This window comes from Alternaria dauci, chromosome 1 (assembly GCF_042100115.1).
Source record: "Alternaria dauci strain A2016 chromosome 1, whole genome shotgun sequence".
NCBI lineage: Eukaryota > Fungi > Ascomycota > Dothideomycetes > Pleosporales > Pleosporaceae > Alternaria > Alternaria dauci.
In genome coordinates this window covers 3,321,129-3,336,975 of record NC_091272.1, presented here as the reverse complement: position 1 = coordinate 3,336,975, position 15,847 = coordinate 3,321,129, and the positions used below count along the sequence as shown (strand labels likewise).

Genomic DNA, 15,847 nt, shown 5'->3' with positions numbered 1-15,847 from the left:
ATTACGGCATGCAGCATGACTGCATCGCGATACTGCACGTCAGAAGCAAGTTGACAATCTGCGATTGGGTACGTGCCGATTCCCTTTGCAAAGCTTGAAGGTGCTGAACGCAGAGGCTTTCGTACTATGGATCGAACTCGCCTTAAGTTTCATTCACATCGCCTGCATATGCCTATTCAGGAACAAGTCAGTGAGCGAATGCAGCGGTATACCACTGCCTGAAAGGAGAAAAACGCGCGCCCTCCATCTTGCGACAAAGAACCTTGGAATGCGCAACCACGGTTCCATTACCGGCGTCGTTGTATGCGTTGGGACGGCTTCAAACGCTCCTAAACCCTCGTTTAGGGGCTTTTTGCTATTGGGGTGTCTGTGAGGCTTATGCACCCCTTCTAGAGCGCTGCCACCATGTGCTTTTGGCACGCAAGCCACAACTTGGACCGTACGAAACATGGTCGTGTAGTAGTGTGGAGCCGCATCCCCGTGGCGCGGCTCGCGAGCCAAAAGCGGGCTAGAGTGCTGAGATCGAGCGATATGATTGGTCGAGTTGATGCGTAAGGCTGAGACTGCCAGCAGACAACGTAGAAGGCAGAGTCCGCATATGTAGACTACGTTAGCGGTCCTTGGCTCATCCACGCAATTTTGCCTGTTACTTTGTATACTTGAGCCTCAATGTAACAGAGAGCATGTGATGATCCAGATTCCACATGCAGCTGATCGGTCACAGTAATCCCGAGATCAACAAACGCAGCCATGTCGGAATGCGCCACGATGGCTACCCTGACCGCATGCAGTTGCTTTTCTTTCCGAGTAGCTAGGACGAGTTAGCCAAGTGTGCGCTCGAACTTTGTGTGAAACGATCAATGCCTTACGTAGCAACCTCAATCCAGGTATCTATATCTGTCGGGAGGAGCTTCATCCGTAAAGGAATGGGGGGCGTTCGCTATACTTCAGCCCGTCAACAGTCGGTCAATGTCGATAGCCGGGTCTCACATACCGCTGTTGTCTAATCAGCTCCGACACTACCGTTGCACTCATCCTGTCTCCACGCCAAGCGATCCTTTCACCAGTACCCACTCGTATCATCTCGCCCCCAAGGATGATCAGGACCTTCAGAGCCTATCATAATGAGGCAAGTGACAACTTGGACTCATTATGCAGTACCCCTACCAGTGAATACTACAAGCAGCCCAATGCGTTTGGGTACGGCCACTCCGGCTTTACTAGAGGTAAGCATGTCTTACACGAGTGCCACGCAGCCCTACCGTCATGTCATAGGAACCCATCCCGTACGGCTGTGGTATGCAATCCGTATAACGGAAGGGATACTGGTTAAAATCAGTAGCCTTAAGGCTTAAAGTTTATCTGTGCCCAAATCTTAGAAGCTTCAGCATATATTTCACAGAGAGCGCAAACTTACAGCAAAATCATCTGCTGGCTGTACGACAGTTGCTAACGGCGAACCAGACTCGTTGAAAAAGCCTGCATTCTCGTACACCTCGCGCACAGTACCTGGCAACAAGTTCATGGTAATCGACGACATGTCTGAAAGCAACATCGAAGCCAAGGGCGAGACTGAGACGCCTGATATGTGGAAGCCACAGAAGAAAGAGCTACTCATCATGATCAGCTTGAGCTTCATATCGCTGATGGTGGCGCTGGACGCTACAGTTCTAGTCACGGTTTTACCTGTCAGTTTGGAACTCCATTCTTCCATCTTCTCAAGATATTCTAATGATGTATAGGTGATTGCCCAGAAGCTGAATGGCACCGCGGCCGAAGCTTTCTGGACAGGAACGTCATATCTGCTCACCTCGGCCATCTTCCAACCAGTCATCGCATCAATCTCCGCTGTATATGGTCGGCAACAGCTCCTCATCACCTCGCTACTCTTCTTCACGGTCGGTACCATCTTATGTTCCGTGGCGGACAACTTCACCACGTTGCTCGGAGGGCGATGCATCCAAGGGATCGGCGGCGGTGGAATCATAACGTTGACGCAAGTTATCTTTTGCGACATTGTACCCTTGAGACAACGTCCAAAGTACTTTTCCATGGTTCTCGGTTGTTGGAGTATCGGGTCCATCATCGGTCCAGTGGTCGGCGGTAAGCTTGTGGAAACCACGACTTGGCGATGGGCATTTCACATCAACTACCCGTTTTGTGGAATCGGCTTCGTTGTAGCAATCTTCTTCGTCCATCTTGATGCAACGTCGAAGCTCACGTTCCAGGAGAAGCTCATGCGAGTTGACTGGCTGGGTGCGGTACTCTTCATTGGCAGCATGACGAGCTTGCTGATTGGAATATCCTGGGGCGGCATCCAACATCCCTGGGACTCGGCTGCAACACTTGCACCCATCATTGCCGGACTGGGGGGAACTATCCTGTTCTTCTTATGGGAGGTTTACAGGAAAGAGCACACTCTGTTGCCTTTGGCAGTTTTTCAAAGCTGGAGCGCGATCGCCGCTTTCTACAACTCGCTGATCAACGGCCTGCTCGTAAGTTCATCTCTGGTTGTTGCCTAGCCACATGCTGATGTATCAAGCTCTTCACCACCCTGTACTACTGGCCGTTTTATGACATGAGTGTCCGGGGCAGATATCCAACTCAAGCAGGTATTGATATGCTGCCTGTCTGCCTCCTCACAGTTCCTAGTTCTGTTGCGGTCTCAATTTTGACATCGCGTCTGGGACGATTTCGATGGGCGATTTGGGGTGGCTGGGTCATCACTACGCTTGCATGCGGGTTGCAAATTCTCCTCGATGTGCATTCAACAACGGTGATTACATCAGTGTTTCTTGGCGTCCTCGGTGTCGGTATGGGGATGGTACTTACAAGCCTCAATGTTGGTATCCAGGCTATCTCCAAGCCGGAGGACGCGGCGATGGCCGCAAGTATGTACGGATTCCTTCGAAGTCTTGGAATGCCGCTCGGTGTCGCCGTAAGTTTACCTGTCGACCGACCCTACACGATGCTAACCTCATTCAAGCTCTCAGGAACAATTTTTTCAAACTCAATGTCGGACAAATTGTCTGAGCTTGGTTTGCCTACATCGATCGCTCATGACTCGGAGCAATACATCTTCGTTTTGCGCACCATGGCGGACTCCCCACAGAAGAGTGCCATCTTATCGTCGTACATGAAAGGTTTCGATTCGGTCTTTATCATGACCACAGCAGTTTCAGCCAGCGCTCTAGTCGTCAGCTTGGTCATTAGGAAGTACAGCATGGACAAGATTCTTCTTGCACAATTTTCCGCAAGATGAGTCACATATAAGTATGGAATACAGTTTCTCATGGTATCAGAAAGGGTTCCGTTTACAGTTCTCCTCTGCAAGAAATTACGAGCTCGCCAAGGTCTACTTGAGCAGCTCGTTGCGTACGGAGGCTGTGCGTCGTTAGTTACGCAAGCCTGACAAGGCGCGATGGTGGTCACTCTGATTGCGAGCGAAAGCCATGGACATACCTAAAGTTGGATGCACGAAGTCAGCAAGAGTCTCGCATACAGCTTTCACATAGAAGACACCTACCTCACAAGCAGAGCTGAAGTCCTGCAGCAGCACCAAGTTCCTACTCAGGTTGGTGCGCCATGATAGAGAAGGTAGTTGGTTGGATGGCTGCTGATGACCAACCAGTGATATCCTGAAGTTAGAGGATGAAGATGAGGCGACGGTGTGTGACAGAGGAGAGCTTTCTTCTGTGTAGGCTTGTTCGAAAGACGCGAGTTTGATGGATTTATTGTTATGTATACACCTGAAGTCTAACTGTCAAAGTCAACATTTAAACACACAATCCTCTACCTACTCTTATCCAAGGCTACCGCTTTGTTAGTGTCTTTTGCTCCTTTGCGTCATCCCTCATCTCCTGTTTGATCCTAGTGATTGTGCCCGCACCGCCATAGATCATGGCAGTATATACCTGTGCCACACTCGCTCCAGCATCGAGTATCTGTCTTGCTTGGCGTCCGTTTGTGATGCCGCCCGTCGCGAATATAACCTTGCGTGGTGAGTGTGGTGCAGGTGCGGTCTTGGGTGTAGAGTGGAGGGTGATGGTAGGTGCTGATTCTGAGAGGTCATCGACGTTGGAGGAGAGTGGTGTTGGGGCCGGTTGGTCAAGATCGAGCGTTAGCTTGGTTTTTGAGGATCCGGTAGAGGGGGGTGGAGTGTCATGGGTGGGTGCGTCGGATGGCAGTGCGACATGCTTTGGGCCTTCGTCGAGTGCTTTTCTGTACCTGCTGACTAGGGCAAGTGTGCGCTCAAAGGTTTGTGGTCCCGAGTATCCGCCTTGCTCGAGAAGCAGCTTTGCCTCTGATTCGGGAAGCAAGTAGCCCTTGGGCAGTGGGTCTGGTCGCTTCTTGGTTGTGTTACCAACGATGACACCGTCGACACCAGAGTCCCAGACGGCCTCGCAGATGCCGGACACCTGCTCTTCTGTATCCTCATCTGGGCTGACTTTTACCATGACAGCAGGCTTTGTCTTGCGATCGATTTTCTGGACTGCTCCTACTACGCCAGAGAGTAGGCGCGTCAAGGGCTCGACGTTCTGGAGAGTGCGGAGGCCGGGCGTGTTGGGTGAGGAGACATTGACGACAAGGATGTCGGCGTACTTGCCGACATGGCTCACGGCAGTCGCGTAGTCGCGCACTACAGCATCGATATCGTTTTCGGAGGTCGTCTTGTTCTTGGCGACCTGTACCGCCAAAAGACGCCCTTTGAGCAGCGATCCCGGTGGAACACCAGCTTCGCCGTCGAGGACGCGGCGCTCTGCATCGTCATCCAGGCCAAGTCCGGCGTGGTAGGCAAACTGCCTGACGCGTTGTCGTAACCTTGAAGCGACCAGCTCGGCGCCTTCGGAATTGAATCCATAGCGGTTGATGAGAGCGTTCTGGCTGGGGATCCTAAAGACGCGTGGTTTGGGATTGCCCTCTTGCGGCAGCAGCGTAACGGCACCGACCTCCACCACTCCCGCGCCGAGCTCGAATAGCGGCGTTGGTACCTCGGCGCCCTTGTCGATACCGGCAGATGTTCCAATCGGGTTGTTCAGTGTGTGTCCAAAGACTTCAACAGCCAGATCGCCTCGTGAGTCAGCCTCGCCCCGTTCTCTCGGGTTCAGGCCGAAGCTATGCAGCACCTTGAGCATGTGCGTTCCAGCGTGATGTGCCTCCTCTCCATCGGGATATATCTGGCGTAGGGCAGGCACAACGAGCCATTCGTGGATGCTTGCGCGCGTGTCGGTGACGTAGAGGTAGCCAAAAGTGCCTCCGAGCGCCAGAAGCGTGCCGTAGACGAGGTTCTTGGTGCGCGTGCCTGCGGATCGAACGTTGGTCGCGGCCTCGGTGGCTGTCGTGGCTGTCGTGGCCCGTCTTGTGGGGTGCTGCAACGGGCGGTGCAAAGGGCGGCAGCGTGCTATCGAGGGCCGCACGCGCAGGGCACGGATATGGGCGGCGGTGTTCATGGTACAGCGCGTGATAGGCAGCCCATGCGACGCTCAATGGCTGCGCAATCGCCCGGTCGAGATGAAGGTGCCGAGTTCGAGCTGCCAGACGAACTGCGGAAACAGCCAATGACGTGGGCTTGGCAACCACCTATATCTCCTCCTTCCCCAGCCCATCTCATCACATGGCCACTTTACTTCCAATCTCTCGCCAGACACTTACTCGCTCCCCACAATGTCACCCTGGCGCCTCCATTAACCAGATTACCCGTAGCTCGAGAGCCGAACAAGACCCGGCAATGGTACACCCGCTCATATGGGCAAAATTTCGCTCTCGACAACATTGCACCAATCGTATCCGCCATACTGTGTATCGACACTATTCACATCACTGCAGCCGTGAAGACCTTGTAACCATGATGCTACCTGCCAGTGGGGAGCCATGGTCCCACAATACAAGCATTCATAAGCTTGACTACCTTCGCCATTCTTCTCTGCTCTCTGACGCACGAGAATCCCTGCAGAGTTGACAGAATGCTTCAGCTCATGGTCCTTCAACTATGTTTCTTGATTGTACCAGCGCTTGCTGGGATGACCAGAACCGGCTCCCTCTGTACAGTAACCCCGTCCGGTTCCAAGGATGATAGCCCTTCCATTATGGATGCCTTCAAGCAATGCGGACAGAACGGTCAGATCCAAGTTACAAAAGGCGATTATACCATCGCCAAAGTAATGGACGTCTTGAACCTGAAAAACTGCGACATTTCCATCCGTGGTAGAATGACCTGGAGCGACGATATTCAATGTCAGTAACGCCCATGTACAAACTGCATGTGAGACATACTCTGATTTCACACACACAAATTTAGACTGGGTTCGTAACAGCGTAGGCGTGACATATGCTCAGCGAAGCACAGCATTTCGTCTCGGGGGTGAAAACTTTACACTACAGGGCCACGGCGAAGCGCTATTCTTTGGCAATGGGCAGAAGTGGTATGACGTGAATCGTGATGGAAGCAACATGGCCGGTAGACCGATTAGCTTGACAATCTGGCAAGCGAAAAATGTATGGATCGATGGAATCACGTGGCGACAGTCGCAGTTCTGGTAAGTTGCTGTGAGAGTGCAAAGTAAAGTTTTGCACATCAACATATTGCTGATCATGGCACAGGCATACCTTTGTCGCCCATTCTCAGAACATCACCATGACAAACCTCGACATGAACGCCACGTCTTCTTCCCAATGGGGCACTGTCAACACCGATGGCTTCGATAGCTGGAACTCACAGGATATAGTACTCAAGAATTGGGTTGTGACATGCGGTGATGTAAGCCTTCATGCTCCACTGCTCCATTATAGCTCTAACATCTCCAAAGGATTGCATATCGGTAAAAGGCAACAGCAAGAACGTCTACGTCAAAAACGCAACCTGTTACGAGTCCGGTGCCATGGTCATCGGATCAATGGGCAACCCTACCAACGTTCCCGAGACGGTCGACAATGTACTGTTCGAAGACATTACCGCAATCCATAGCTCCAACGCGGCCTGGATCAAGACGTATCCAGGCCAAGGCCATGTAAAGAACGTCACCTTCCGCAACATCAAGTTCCAAGACGTTAATCAGCCCATCTACGTCTCGCCGTGCATCTACAGTTACCAAAACTGCGATTCGAGTCGGTTGAAGATCAGCGACATCACATGGGAGAACATCACAGGCACGTCGAGATACAATGTGGCCGCAGGGATTTACTGCAGTCGCGGCGCGCCTTGCACGGGTCTGAAGTTCAAGAACATTGACATGTAAGTGTGCTGTTCCAACTGTATGTGAGGCATATACTGACCCTGTCCATCCACATCTAGCAAGCCTAAGAATGGAGGTACTGCGAAGATACTGTGTTCGAACATGAACAGCGATAGTGGATTGGCATGTACAGGTACGTGTCCAGCAGGATGGAAGCAGCAGTTGAGCGGAAATGCGTGAGAATGGAGTACCATGTACTATAGTCATAGCCCCTAGCTTCTACCCGCATACAGAGCATCCAACTCCTTCTCATACAAATCCAACAAAGCCCTCTTCTGCACTGACCCTTTAGGCGTCTGCGGAAACGGTTCTTGCACGACTAATATCATCTCTTTCGCCACGCGTGCATACACAGGCGAGTCTTTGTTCACATCTTCCACCGTGTCCCAGATATCATCCACTCCCACACCATCTTTCAGCCTCACAATCAATGAAGCCTCCGGTCTTCTCGTCCCCACCATCAGCACCTCCGCAACACCAGGGTGACTCGCAATCCTCTGTTCGGCCGGCGTCGGAAAAAACTTTTCATTCGTGATGAAAACAAGAAGATCATCCGCACGGCCGTAGTGTTTCCACAGCGCTGGGTCCTGGGCATGCTGCATGAACAAATCGCCGACGCGTCGCTCTTTCGCGTCTGGGAAAACTGAAAAGATGGGCTGGACGTAGCCATCGTGCTCTATTCCATCGTTGCGGACCATAACACCTTCGTACAGTGTGGTGCCGTCTGCGAGTGCGGAAACCGGGTCGAATTTGATGTTGAAGGCAGGATGAAAGGTGGTGTACTCCTGGTACCCGGTTTGCGATGCATTGGCATCTCTCCGACGAATAGTGGGATAGATACCTTGTTCCGTTGATGCCAAGAGGGTTAAAGCGGACAGGTGCGCTGCCACGGCTTCGCCCGCGGCTCGACTCACGCTTCCGCCGCCCCATAGTACTTGTGGCGTTCTCTGGCTCAGCCTATGTACGGCTTCTGGACTTTTACCTAGATACTCGACAGACGGAGGTGTAAGAACCACAGTGTCCACCGGTATGCCTCCATCGCGTGCGGCAAGGATGTCTAGCGCCTTGAGAACGCCTTCCACGCCAGGGGCTAGCGTTGTCCATGTGGATGGGTAGATTGGCGTCACACCAAGTTGCAGGGGGAACTGGATCATTCCGGTCATGCCGCTGGCATGGAACGGAGGGAATTGGCACAATGCACGCCTACCTCGTCCGTCTGCTGATGGGTAAAGAAGCTGATGCTCTACATCATAGCCGGGAGGTGCCTCGATATTCATCTGTCGTCCCATGCTGTTTGCCCATTCGTGGTTCCAGAGAATGGGTTTGGGGAAGCCAGTTGTACCAGACGTATCTAGATTGTGGCGTTAGAGTCCAAATGATCTAGAGGACAACGTGTGTACGTACGGAGGCAGACCAGTGGTTCTTTACTATGCTCTTGGAACGTCTTTTTGTATGGATATGGCTGCGCGGTCGACTTGAGAAGCTGCTCTACACTCGGTATTTGGAGTCTCTTCATGAATCTCTTCGATAGGACTTCGGAAACGACTGGGAGTGGAATCTCTGGTGTCAACATGACTTTTCCTCCCACGACCTCAATCAGTTTTACCAGTGCTTCAGCTCCGTACCGTGGCGATGGGAAGATCATCTATTGTTGTGGTTAGTCAAGTCTTCAACCTTCCAAGTTTTAACGTTGAAGAGAAGCGCACCTTGTAACCTGCAATCACACTTCCCAGGCATAGCACTGCAAAGCGTATATCGTTCGGTCCAAAGTATACCAACGTCTGTTCACCAGTCTTCTCCTCTTCCCTCAACTTTCCGACGTTTTCTTCAATCCACCATGCTATTGCATAAACAGCATTGGCTACTTCTGCGAAAGTGACTTTGCGATACCCTTCTTCGATCCTATCCGGGTTATTGGGAAACTCTGCGTACGTAGCCGAAGGGTGTTGAGCCGCAAGTCTGAACAATGTATGCGGAAGAAGTTCATTGCTAGGCTGTGGCCAGAGAATAGGACGTGATGCATCCATGATGAGTTGTTATAGCACGAGGAAAGACGGAACAGGAGCAAGATATAGTAAGAACATCTAACACCCTGGATAGGAGATGCTAAACCCCTCATCTTACATGGCATAATGTTGCCCCCGTCATTCCGAGCCGGAGACTAGCCACAATATGCTACAAGACGCGGATGTGATCGGATGACTACATATAGTTTGTTGCCCCACAAGGCTTCCTAGTATATGTGACGAAACCTATGCTTCGCGACTTGTGTTTGGTTTTACTTTGATATAGGTACGACGACCAGTCGGCCCATATTGGTACACTAGTTTCCGCATACTGCAGACTATCGGGGTAGCTGTGAAGCGGTGTGGGGCTTGACGGGCCAACATAGTGCGTACGTGAGCGAGGCAGGATCCAAAGATCGATTACCCTATGTCGATGTCTAACATCTAAATGTCTCAAAAGTGTTGTCCTCCAACAATGTTGTGAGATTGGCATGCGAAAATGGTGTTCTTGGTGGGAAAACCGCAAAAGAATTGCCGACGCAATCTTGCGCCACAGCAAGAGCTTGTCTTCGAGATAGGAGAACAGAGAGGAAAGAGGTTCTGAGTAGCTGTGGGTATAGAACTACAAGCATCGCTGACAAGTGTGCAAGCATAAACGATAGGATATCCAACAAACGCCGCCCGGTGCAGACATTATAAATCTCTTACAGATAATCAGGTCGGAGTTAGATCTCAAGTTGAAGATAGATGTGCCCATCGCGCATCGGGATCTACCTCACCATCCTCACTAAGTTGCCGTCAGCGCACATGTTCCACGCCCCACACTCTCGACCCCGCCTCCGCTCGACATACCTACACAGTACACACGCGGACTAATGAAGTCTCGCAAACCTACCAATCGTAAACCCATCCCGAATTGGCCGTCATGAACTCCTCACAAGCCTCCTTGAGCGCTATGTTTGGTCTCAGGTCGCCGATTGTGAGTTTCTCTCTCGTCAGCGGGTCTGTAGGACTGCGCTTGAGATGCTCAATCAGCGTAGCGCGCTCGTAGGATCTGCCGTTCTTGGTAACGATGGGATCATGCATAATCTCAAACGTTATGCCATCCACAAGGTAATCTGGTACTTCGCGCTTCTGCTGATGCTCCGGGTCTGATATAGCAAAAGCGGTCCGTAGATCGTCGCGCTTCTTCTCGAATTCCGTCTTGCGCTCTGTCTTCTCTTCCTGCCCGTCTGATCGGCTGGTTTCCCCACTCTCCATGCGTGCATCGATGTCATCGATGTCCTTTTTGAATTGTGTCTCGAGCATGGATTCAAGGTCGGAAAGGAGATCGCCGCGCCGCCGTATCCGTTCTCGTTCGCGGATATCCCATTTGGCTTTCTTACATTTCAAAACGAGGGCAGATATGGTGGCTGCATTTGACGTTTGTTGTGCCGAGGTGGAACAGAGCTCGTAGGCCATAAGACTCGAGGAAAGCGCTTCGTTGGGGTGGTTTATGGCGAGTTGGGCTTGTGCTGCACCGTTGTCAGCCTTGACTGTGCTGTTGTAGCGCCTGGCGCATTTGCGCAGAGGGCGAAAGCATACCGAGGTAGAAGAAGGCCTTCATGTTGTCCTTGAGCAACTCGATACTCCGTATGCAATCATCAATCACACCCTCCCACTTCTCCAGCTTCAGCCTCGCGTTCGCGCGATTTGTAAACAGCAGAGGGTTCGCCGAGTTCTTCTGGATGGCTTGCGAGTACAGCGCCTCGGCTCCTTCATAGTCGCCATTCTTGAAGCACTTGTTGCCCGAGTTCTTGAGCTGCTCGGCGGCATATTCGTTGCCTGGCGGCGGCATAACGGGGTCGGTGACCAGGCGATGGAGGGGTGTGAGGCTGGAGGTTAGGCAACGGGAGTGATGGCGGAGTTAGGCTTCGATGATTGGTAGCGCCACGGGGGTGGGGCGGTTTTGTTGCGCCTCGGCAGGTATGGAAGCTTCGAGATGGCCATCACGATGCTGATGTGAGCAGTCCGGAGTCCTCGGATGCCATCGGTCCCTGGAGACAAGGCCCTGATCAGATGTTCTGCGACGTCGATAAGCTTCGAGCGCTACAACATTATACACTGTAGGCACCACGTACTCTTTGGTGTAGATATGTGCACAGCCACGCCAGCGTCATCATAGCAGGACACGAGAGCACATGTCGCGTGCTGTGGTCACTCGCAACATGGAGGGTATCTGCAAGTTGGAATTATACTCTACAATCCTATACACTTGAAGTCGAGATGCACTATACTAGCATAGTAAATCCATCCCAACCGCGGCATCCCTCGAGCACAAAGGCCAAACATATCAAAGCCGCTAGTCAGTCAAGTGGGGCTCCACTGCGCTTTCTTCTGTCGATTCCACAATGTCGACGACGTGCGTCTTTCCTCCGCCTTCGCCCTTGGAGTCCCTCCTCTCCTCCGTATATAGGTTCGGATAGCTTCTCTGTCGCCGAACCGCACCACCCTCATCCGTCTCTTCAGCCCTGTGCCGACTGGGCGGTGCACTTCTCTTTCTGAATCTTCTTTCATCTTCATCGCTTTCGATGCACGTATCATCGGCTTCCAACAACGGACTTCTAGTCCTTCCTCGGCTGCCGCTCCTGTTGCGAGCCCGCCCCCGAAATGTGTGATCCGGCTCAGCATCACTGCGCCTTCTAGTCTTCTTCTGAGTGAGTGTGGGTGGGGAGATGGAAGACGTCGGAGACGAAGGTCGGTGGTGTTTGCGGTGATGCTCTCTGTATCGGGAGCCGCTACCGCGATCGTGACCGCGAGATGGCGAGGATGCACGGCGTGGAGGAGAGTGCAGTGACGACTGCCTACGTCGCTTGAGCCGGCCACGTTCATCTGCATCCACATCCGGTTCCGTGATGGTTGGAATATCCATTGTTGTAGTCTGCAGAGGCGCAGGCTCCGTTGGCGGGTCCGACACTGTCACTGCGGACATTGGGAGAATTGGGGTTTGGCAGACTCAGCTCAGCTCAGCTCAGCTATAAAGAGTAGAAGGCCGCACGCCAAAAGTCAGTAGGTCTAGACATATCAGAGCCGCAGAGTCTGAGGGGTGCATTAGTTCCGCCTGACGCAGACGGGCCGTTTGGATGAATGATCGCCTGGGTCTGCATGTGAGCAGTAGTTCATGCGTCAGATGTAGGGCGTAGGGCAGGTGCGACGTCATTTGCCTAAGCGCCTCAAAGCGCTAGGCTGCTGCTAACGTCGCTTGAGTTTCCGTCGTCAGTTTCGCGACATCAACACCATTGAACGCACAAGTCCTAAAGTCTCACCCATAAGACCAAACTTTATTTGTGTCCGTTGAGAGCTCTCGTACATGTTCGGCACACATACCGCTTATAAGCTTGCTCACGCTCAGATTTGGCATGCAGACGCAGAGCGGTCCAGCGGCATTAGCCCCAAGGAGCCCTATGAACGCACTATTATGAATGAAGATGTCATGAACAGCTCTTTGCTTACACCACAGTTTCTCCGACGTGTTCTAGATAGAGGCAACCCGTTCTACATAGAGCCAAGTTGTCCTCGTCTATCTTGGCTCACGATAGACACCCGGTGACTTCGGGAGCCGCGGAACCGTGACTTGTACGATGCGAAGGCAGCAGCGAGACTATTTTTGACCCCGGACTATACAGCACTACCGCTGCGTTGCTCGTCTGAATGTAATGTGTAGCAAAACGATTCAAGATCTTGGTGATCGAAGCTTCAAGACATGTAACAGGCTATTTTCTGACCTCGTGTGGCTGTAGACTATACTGTATTCGCATATACACTCATACTTCAAGGTCCTCTGAAACATGGCTCGTTAGAACCAACAAGCGAAATGCAGATTTGGGTTCAGCCAACCCTCAAAACTCGTATAAACGTCTAATGCAATTGAAAACATCTGAACGGCACCAAAGATACGTATAATAAAGGCTAGTATTGCCACGTAAAAGACCCCTCGCTAATGCGGGATATAAACCCTTTTGGTAGTAAGAGTATAAAATCAATACCTTGGGTGGAAATGTAAAAAAATACCACACCCATAAACACCTGTCTAGCGCCCTACGCTTTTAAAAAGTTCCATGCACAACCCTGCCACCTACGCATCCTGCTGTTGTTGCAAACTAGGATGTTCCTTTTCCTCGCTCTCGCTCTCCCTCGCAACAGCAAAGCTCTTCCTGATAGCCATATCCGCCTTGGTCTTGGTCATCAACGCATCGCGGATATCCTGCTTGCTCCTTCCCATCCAGGACTCGTAGTTCTTTTGGCTGAGGGGCCAGATGGGCATGTTGCCATCGCGACGCATAAACTCGCGGGTGGCGGGAGCAGGTTGGGCGGTGATGGTGTCAATGTCCATCTCGAGCTCTTCACAGTACGCCTCGAGCGGCAAATCGTTAACGTCGTGGCCGAAGGGGTTTTCGATTTCGCGACCGATGGCCGAGAGACCAATGCTGCATGAATTGTTAGCCTCGTGTACAAATGGCGGATATCTGTTTCGGTAAAAACTCACATGATGTAGGCGGCGAAGACACAACCTGGGATGGTGATCCAGCGGAGGTCATCCCAAAGTTGGAAAGGCAACATCATGACGTAGACCCAAGTGATTTGCGAAATGGCAATAGAGTAGGCGATGGGCAGGGGAGTTTGCAGGACACGGTCCATACCAGTAAGGGCCTCGTTGAGCTGTACGACACCGGTGATGGCCTGATTCTGGTAGAGACCGACTTTGAGCGTTTCATTGTCGATGATGCTGTGGACGTAGCAGGACAGGTGGTTCAGGATTTCGAGAGACAAGTTACCAAGAGGCTTCTTGGATCGCTTGATTCTCTTGCGTGGGTTGGACTCGGCGAATGTGACTCCGAGGTATTCACCAACAGCCTTGATCGTCTTCTTGTCGCCCGGCTTGGGAATATCGACCTCGGCAGCACGCGCAAAAGTATCCAGGAATTCGATGCGGTCGCGGAGATCAGGGTAATCGATACCAGGTTCGAAGCGGAGCCTGTGCTTTACGGAGCAGGCAAAGGCATTGAGTAGGTTGAGTGCAGAGAGCTTGTTAAGCAGGTCCTCCTTTCCAAGCTCGCCTTCGCGCTCAGAAGTGTGGTACCAGATTGTTCTTGCCAAGTTCTGACTGACGAAGATCAACTGACTCCAGTACTTTCGGCCCTCTGTGTAACGCTCATACGCGGTGCTTGTTCGGAAGGAAATAGCAAGACCGACGACGAAACCGAGCACGGTCAGAAGGAGCGTGCTGACTTTAAGCTCAAAAAGGAACTGCGAGACGCATGTGATTAGGGTAGACCACAGAGTCACTACGGTGAGTGGTATGATCATCTTGGGAAAGACGGAACCGTGCATGCGCATAAAGTACGGCCATTTGCTGTGCTTGGACAGGTCGCGAGGACCAACCTATTCCTTACTGTTAGCAAGCTGTAAGTCTGCCGCGATTGCGTAAAACCTACAAAGTAGTCCTCAGCGTCCAAGCTACCATTGGTCTGCCTTCGCGAGGGGACCTGGTATGTGACAGTGCGGTGTCGCCATGACCGCGGTGATATCGGACCGTCGAACTCCTCGTTTGCCTTGGCTGTACCGCTTGACGAAGGTGGTATCTCAATGTTATCCGGCCGAAGCGTCTTCGTTGTCGAAGCGGTGGACGCAGCCATGGTGTCGTCGGTAAGTCCCAGAATGAGCGTGAGCAACCGTCCAGCAGTTGTGGTCGCGTGTAGCAGTGATGCGTTTCAGAGGACAGGATATGGTCAATGCGAGCGAGTGTGGGAAGATGATGGAGTGTTTTGTAGAGACTGGGAATAAGGAATAAAGAGAGAGAGAAAGATTGACAGAAGCAAGAGTATGTGAGTAATGAAGCAAGCGAGCAAATCGTCCCGTCAGGAGTAAGGATCTCCAACTCCATAGTTAAATATAAAACGCGCGTATCTGCACCTCGCACAAAAAATCCTCGCAAACCCATGGCGCCCACGGGGATTCGCTCCCGCACCTTTGGCAGCGCCATCATGGTCTAACATGCGATCCGCGACACACGTTGGCATGCAGGGGCCGTCGTGCACATTGTGCCCCTGAGCCAGACCGAGCAGTCTGGCCAATCCAGTGTGGGGTGCAGTGGATTCTCGTCGTAAAGGTGAGCATGGCGACGAATGACGGTAGGGGCGCAGCCTGAAGCGGCAAGGGACGTGACGCGGAAGCTCCGTTTCACGAAACGCATTCCGCCGTGCCAAGCACGCCACTCAAATGTGTTGGATGCGATGTAGTCAGCGCTGGTTCGCCTCACAGCTAGACGCTCTCGTCGAGCACTACGATCGGAACGCTATCGATAGCGATCCTTGGAACACCGTCGCTGGTGTGAAGACGGTTGCATAACAGCATGTGCTGGTGCGGGCGATTCGTGTTCGATCGACAAGGCTTTGTGTCAGGATAAATGTTCTTGGTGATGCTAGGGTGTGAGGTCCAGACTAGGGCGTGCCGAACCGAGGCTAAGATTGCCCCTGACAGTATTGGCGAATAGGAATGCTCACGAACGATTCAACGTGAAAAAGCCTCGTCAGCAATTTCTAGAGCATCGGGAAACTGCTCAGGCGGGCA

General features: G+C 52.2%; 6 protein-coding genes across 6 annotated transcripts; 2 read left to right on the top strand and 4 right to left on the bottom strand.

Moving 5' to 3' along the window:
* Nucleotides 1-1,096: 1,096 nt before the first annotated feature.
* Nucleotides 1,097-2,522, top strand: ACET3X_001039 (uncharacterized protein; the record flags this gene model as incomplete). Its single annotated transcript, XM_069446286.1, has 3 exons — nucleotides 1,097-1,226; nucleotides 1,447-1,688; nucleotides 1,743-2,522. The coding sequence occupies 3 exons, from the start codon at nucleotides 1,097-1,099 to the stop codon at nucleotides 2,520-2,522; spliced, it is 1,152 nt and encodes a 383-aa protein (XP_069311281.1).
* Nucleotides 2,523-3,724: 1,202 nt separating this feature from the next.
* On the bottom strand, nucleotides 3,725-5,503 carry ACET3X_001038 (uncharacterized protein). The gene has a single exon (XM_069446285.1). It carries the CDS (start codon nucleotides 5,448-5,450, stop codon nucleotides 3,813-3,815), a length of 1,638 nt encoding a protein of 545 aa, XP_069311280.1. The 5' UTR covers nucleotides 5,451-5,503; the 3' UTR covers nucleotides 3,725-3,812.
* Nucleotides 5,504-5,963: 460 nt separating this feature from the next.
* ACET3X_001037 (uncharacterized protein) lies at nucleotides 5,964-7,235 on the top strand (the record flags this gene model as incomplete). The annotated part of the gene is made up of 4 exons (XM_069446284.1): nucleotides 5,964-6,234; nucleotides 6,299-6,536; nucleotides 6,601-6,757; nucleotides 6,807-7,235. The coding sequence occupies 4 exons, from the start codon at nucleotides 5,964-5,966 to the stop codon at nucleotides 7,233-7,235; spliced, it is 1,095 nt and encodes a 364-aa protein (XP_069311279.1).
* A 209-nt stretch (nucleotides 7,236-7,444) lies between these two features.
* On the bottom strand, nucleotides 7,445-9,259 carry ACET3X_001036 (uncharacterized protein; the record flags this gene model as incomplete). The annotated part of the gene is made up of 3 exons (XM_069446283.1): nucleotides 7,445-8,583; nucleotides 8,637-8,877; nucleotides 8,939-9,259. 3 exons carry the CDS (start codon nucleotides 9,257-9,259, stop codon nucleotides 7,445-7,447), a joined length of 1,701 nt encoding a protein of 566 aa, XP_069311278.1.
* Nucleotides 9,260-10,008: 749 nt separating this feature from the next.
* ACET3X_001035 (uncharacterized protein) lies at nucleotides 10,009-11,075 on the bottom strand (the record flags this gene model as incomplete). Its single annotated transcript, XM_069446282.1, has 4 exons — nucleotides 10,009-10,025; nucleotides 10,091-10,129; nucleotides 10,177-10,752; nucleotides 10,823-11,075. 4 exons carry the CDS (start codon nucleotides 11,073-11,075, stop codon nucleotides 10,009-10,011), a joined length of 885 nt encoding a protein of 294 aa, XP_069311277.1.
* Nucleotides 11,076-13,138: 2,063 nt separating this feature from the next.
* Nucleotides 13,139-15,130, bottom strand: ACET3X_001034 (uncharacterized protein). The gene is made up of 3 exons (XM_069446281.1): nucleotides 14,713-15,130; nucleotides 13,764-14,659; nucleotides 13,139-13,704 (listed from the first exon to the last, which is right to left on the bottom strand). Exons 1-3 carry the CDS (start codon nucleotides 14,911-14,913, stop codon nucleotides 13,353-13,355), a joined length of 1,449 nt encoding a protein of 482 aa, XP_069311276.1. The 5' UTR covers nucleotides 14,914-15,130; the 3' UTR covers nucleotides 13,139-13,352.
* Nucleotides 15,131-15,847: the final 717 nt, after the last annotated feature.

What these genes read in the sequence shown, in the direction of transcription:
- ACET3X_001038 (XM_069446285.1), bottom strand. Translation starts at nt 5,450, where the DNA reads ATGAACACCGCCGCCCATATCCGTGCCCTGCGCGTGCGGCCCTCGATA.
- ACET3X_001034 (XM_069446281.1), bottom strand. Translation starts at nt 14,913, where the DNA reads ATGGCTGCGTCCACCGCTTCGACAACGAAGACGCTTCGGCCGGATAAC. An exon ending in TGGACGCTGAGGACTACTTT is followed by an intron (nt 14,660 to 14,712) that starts GTAGGTTTTACG and finishes AGTAAGGAATAG; the next exon opens with GTTGGTCCTCGCGACCTGTC. An exon ending in GTCTTCGCCGCCTACATCAT is followed by an intron (nt 13,705 to 13,763) that starts GTGAGTTTTTAC and finishes CAATTCATGCAG; the next exon opens with CATTGGTCTCTCGGCCATCG.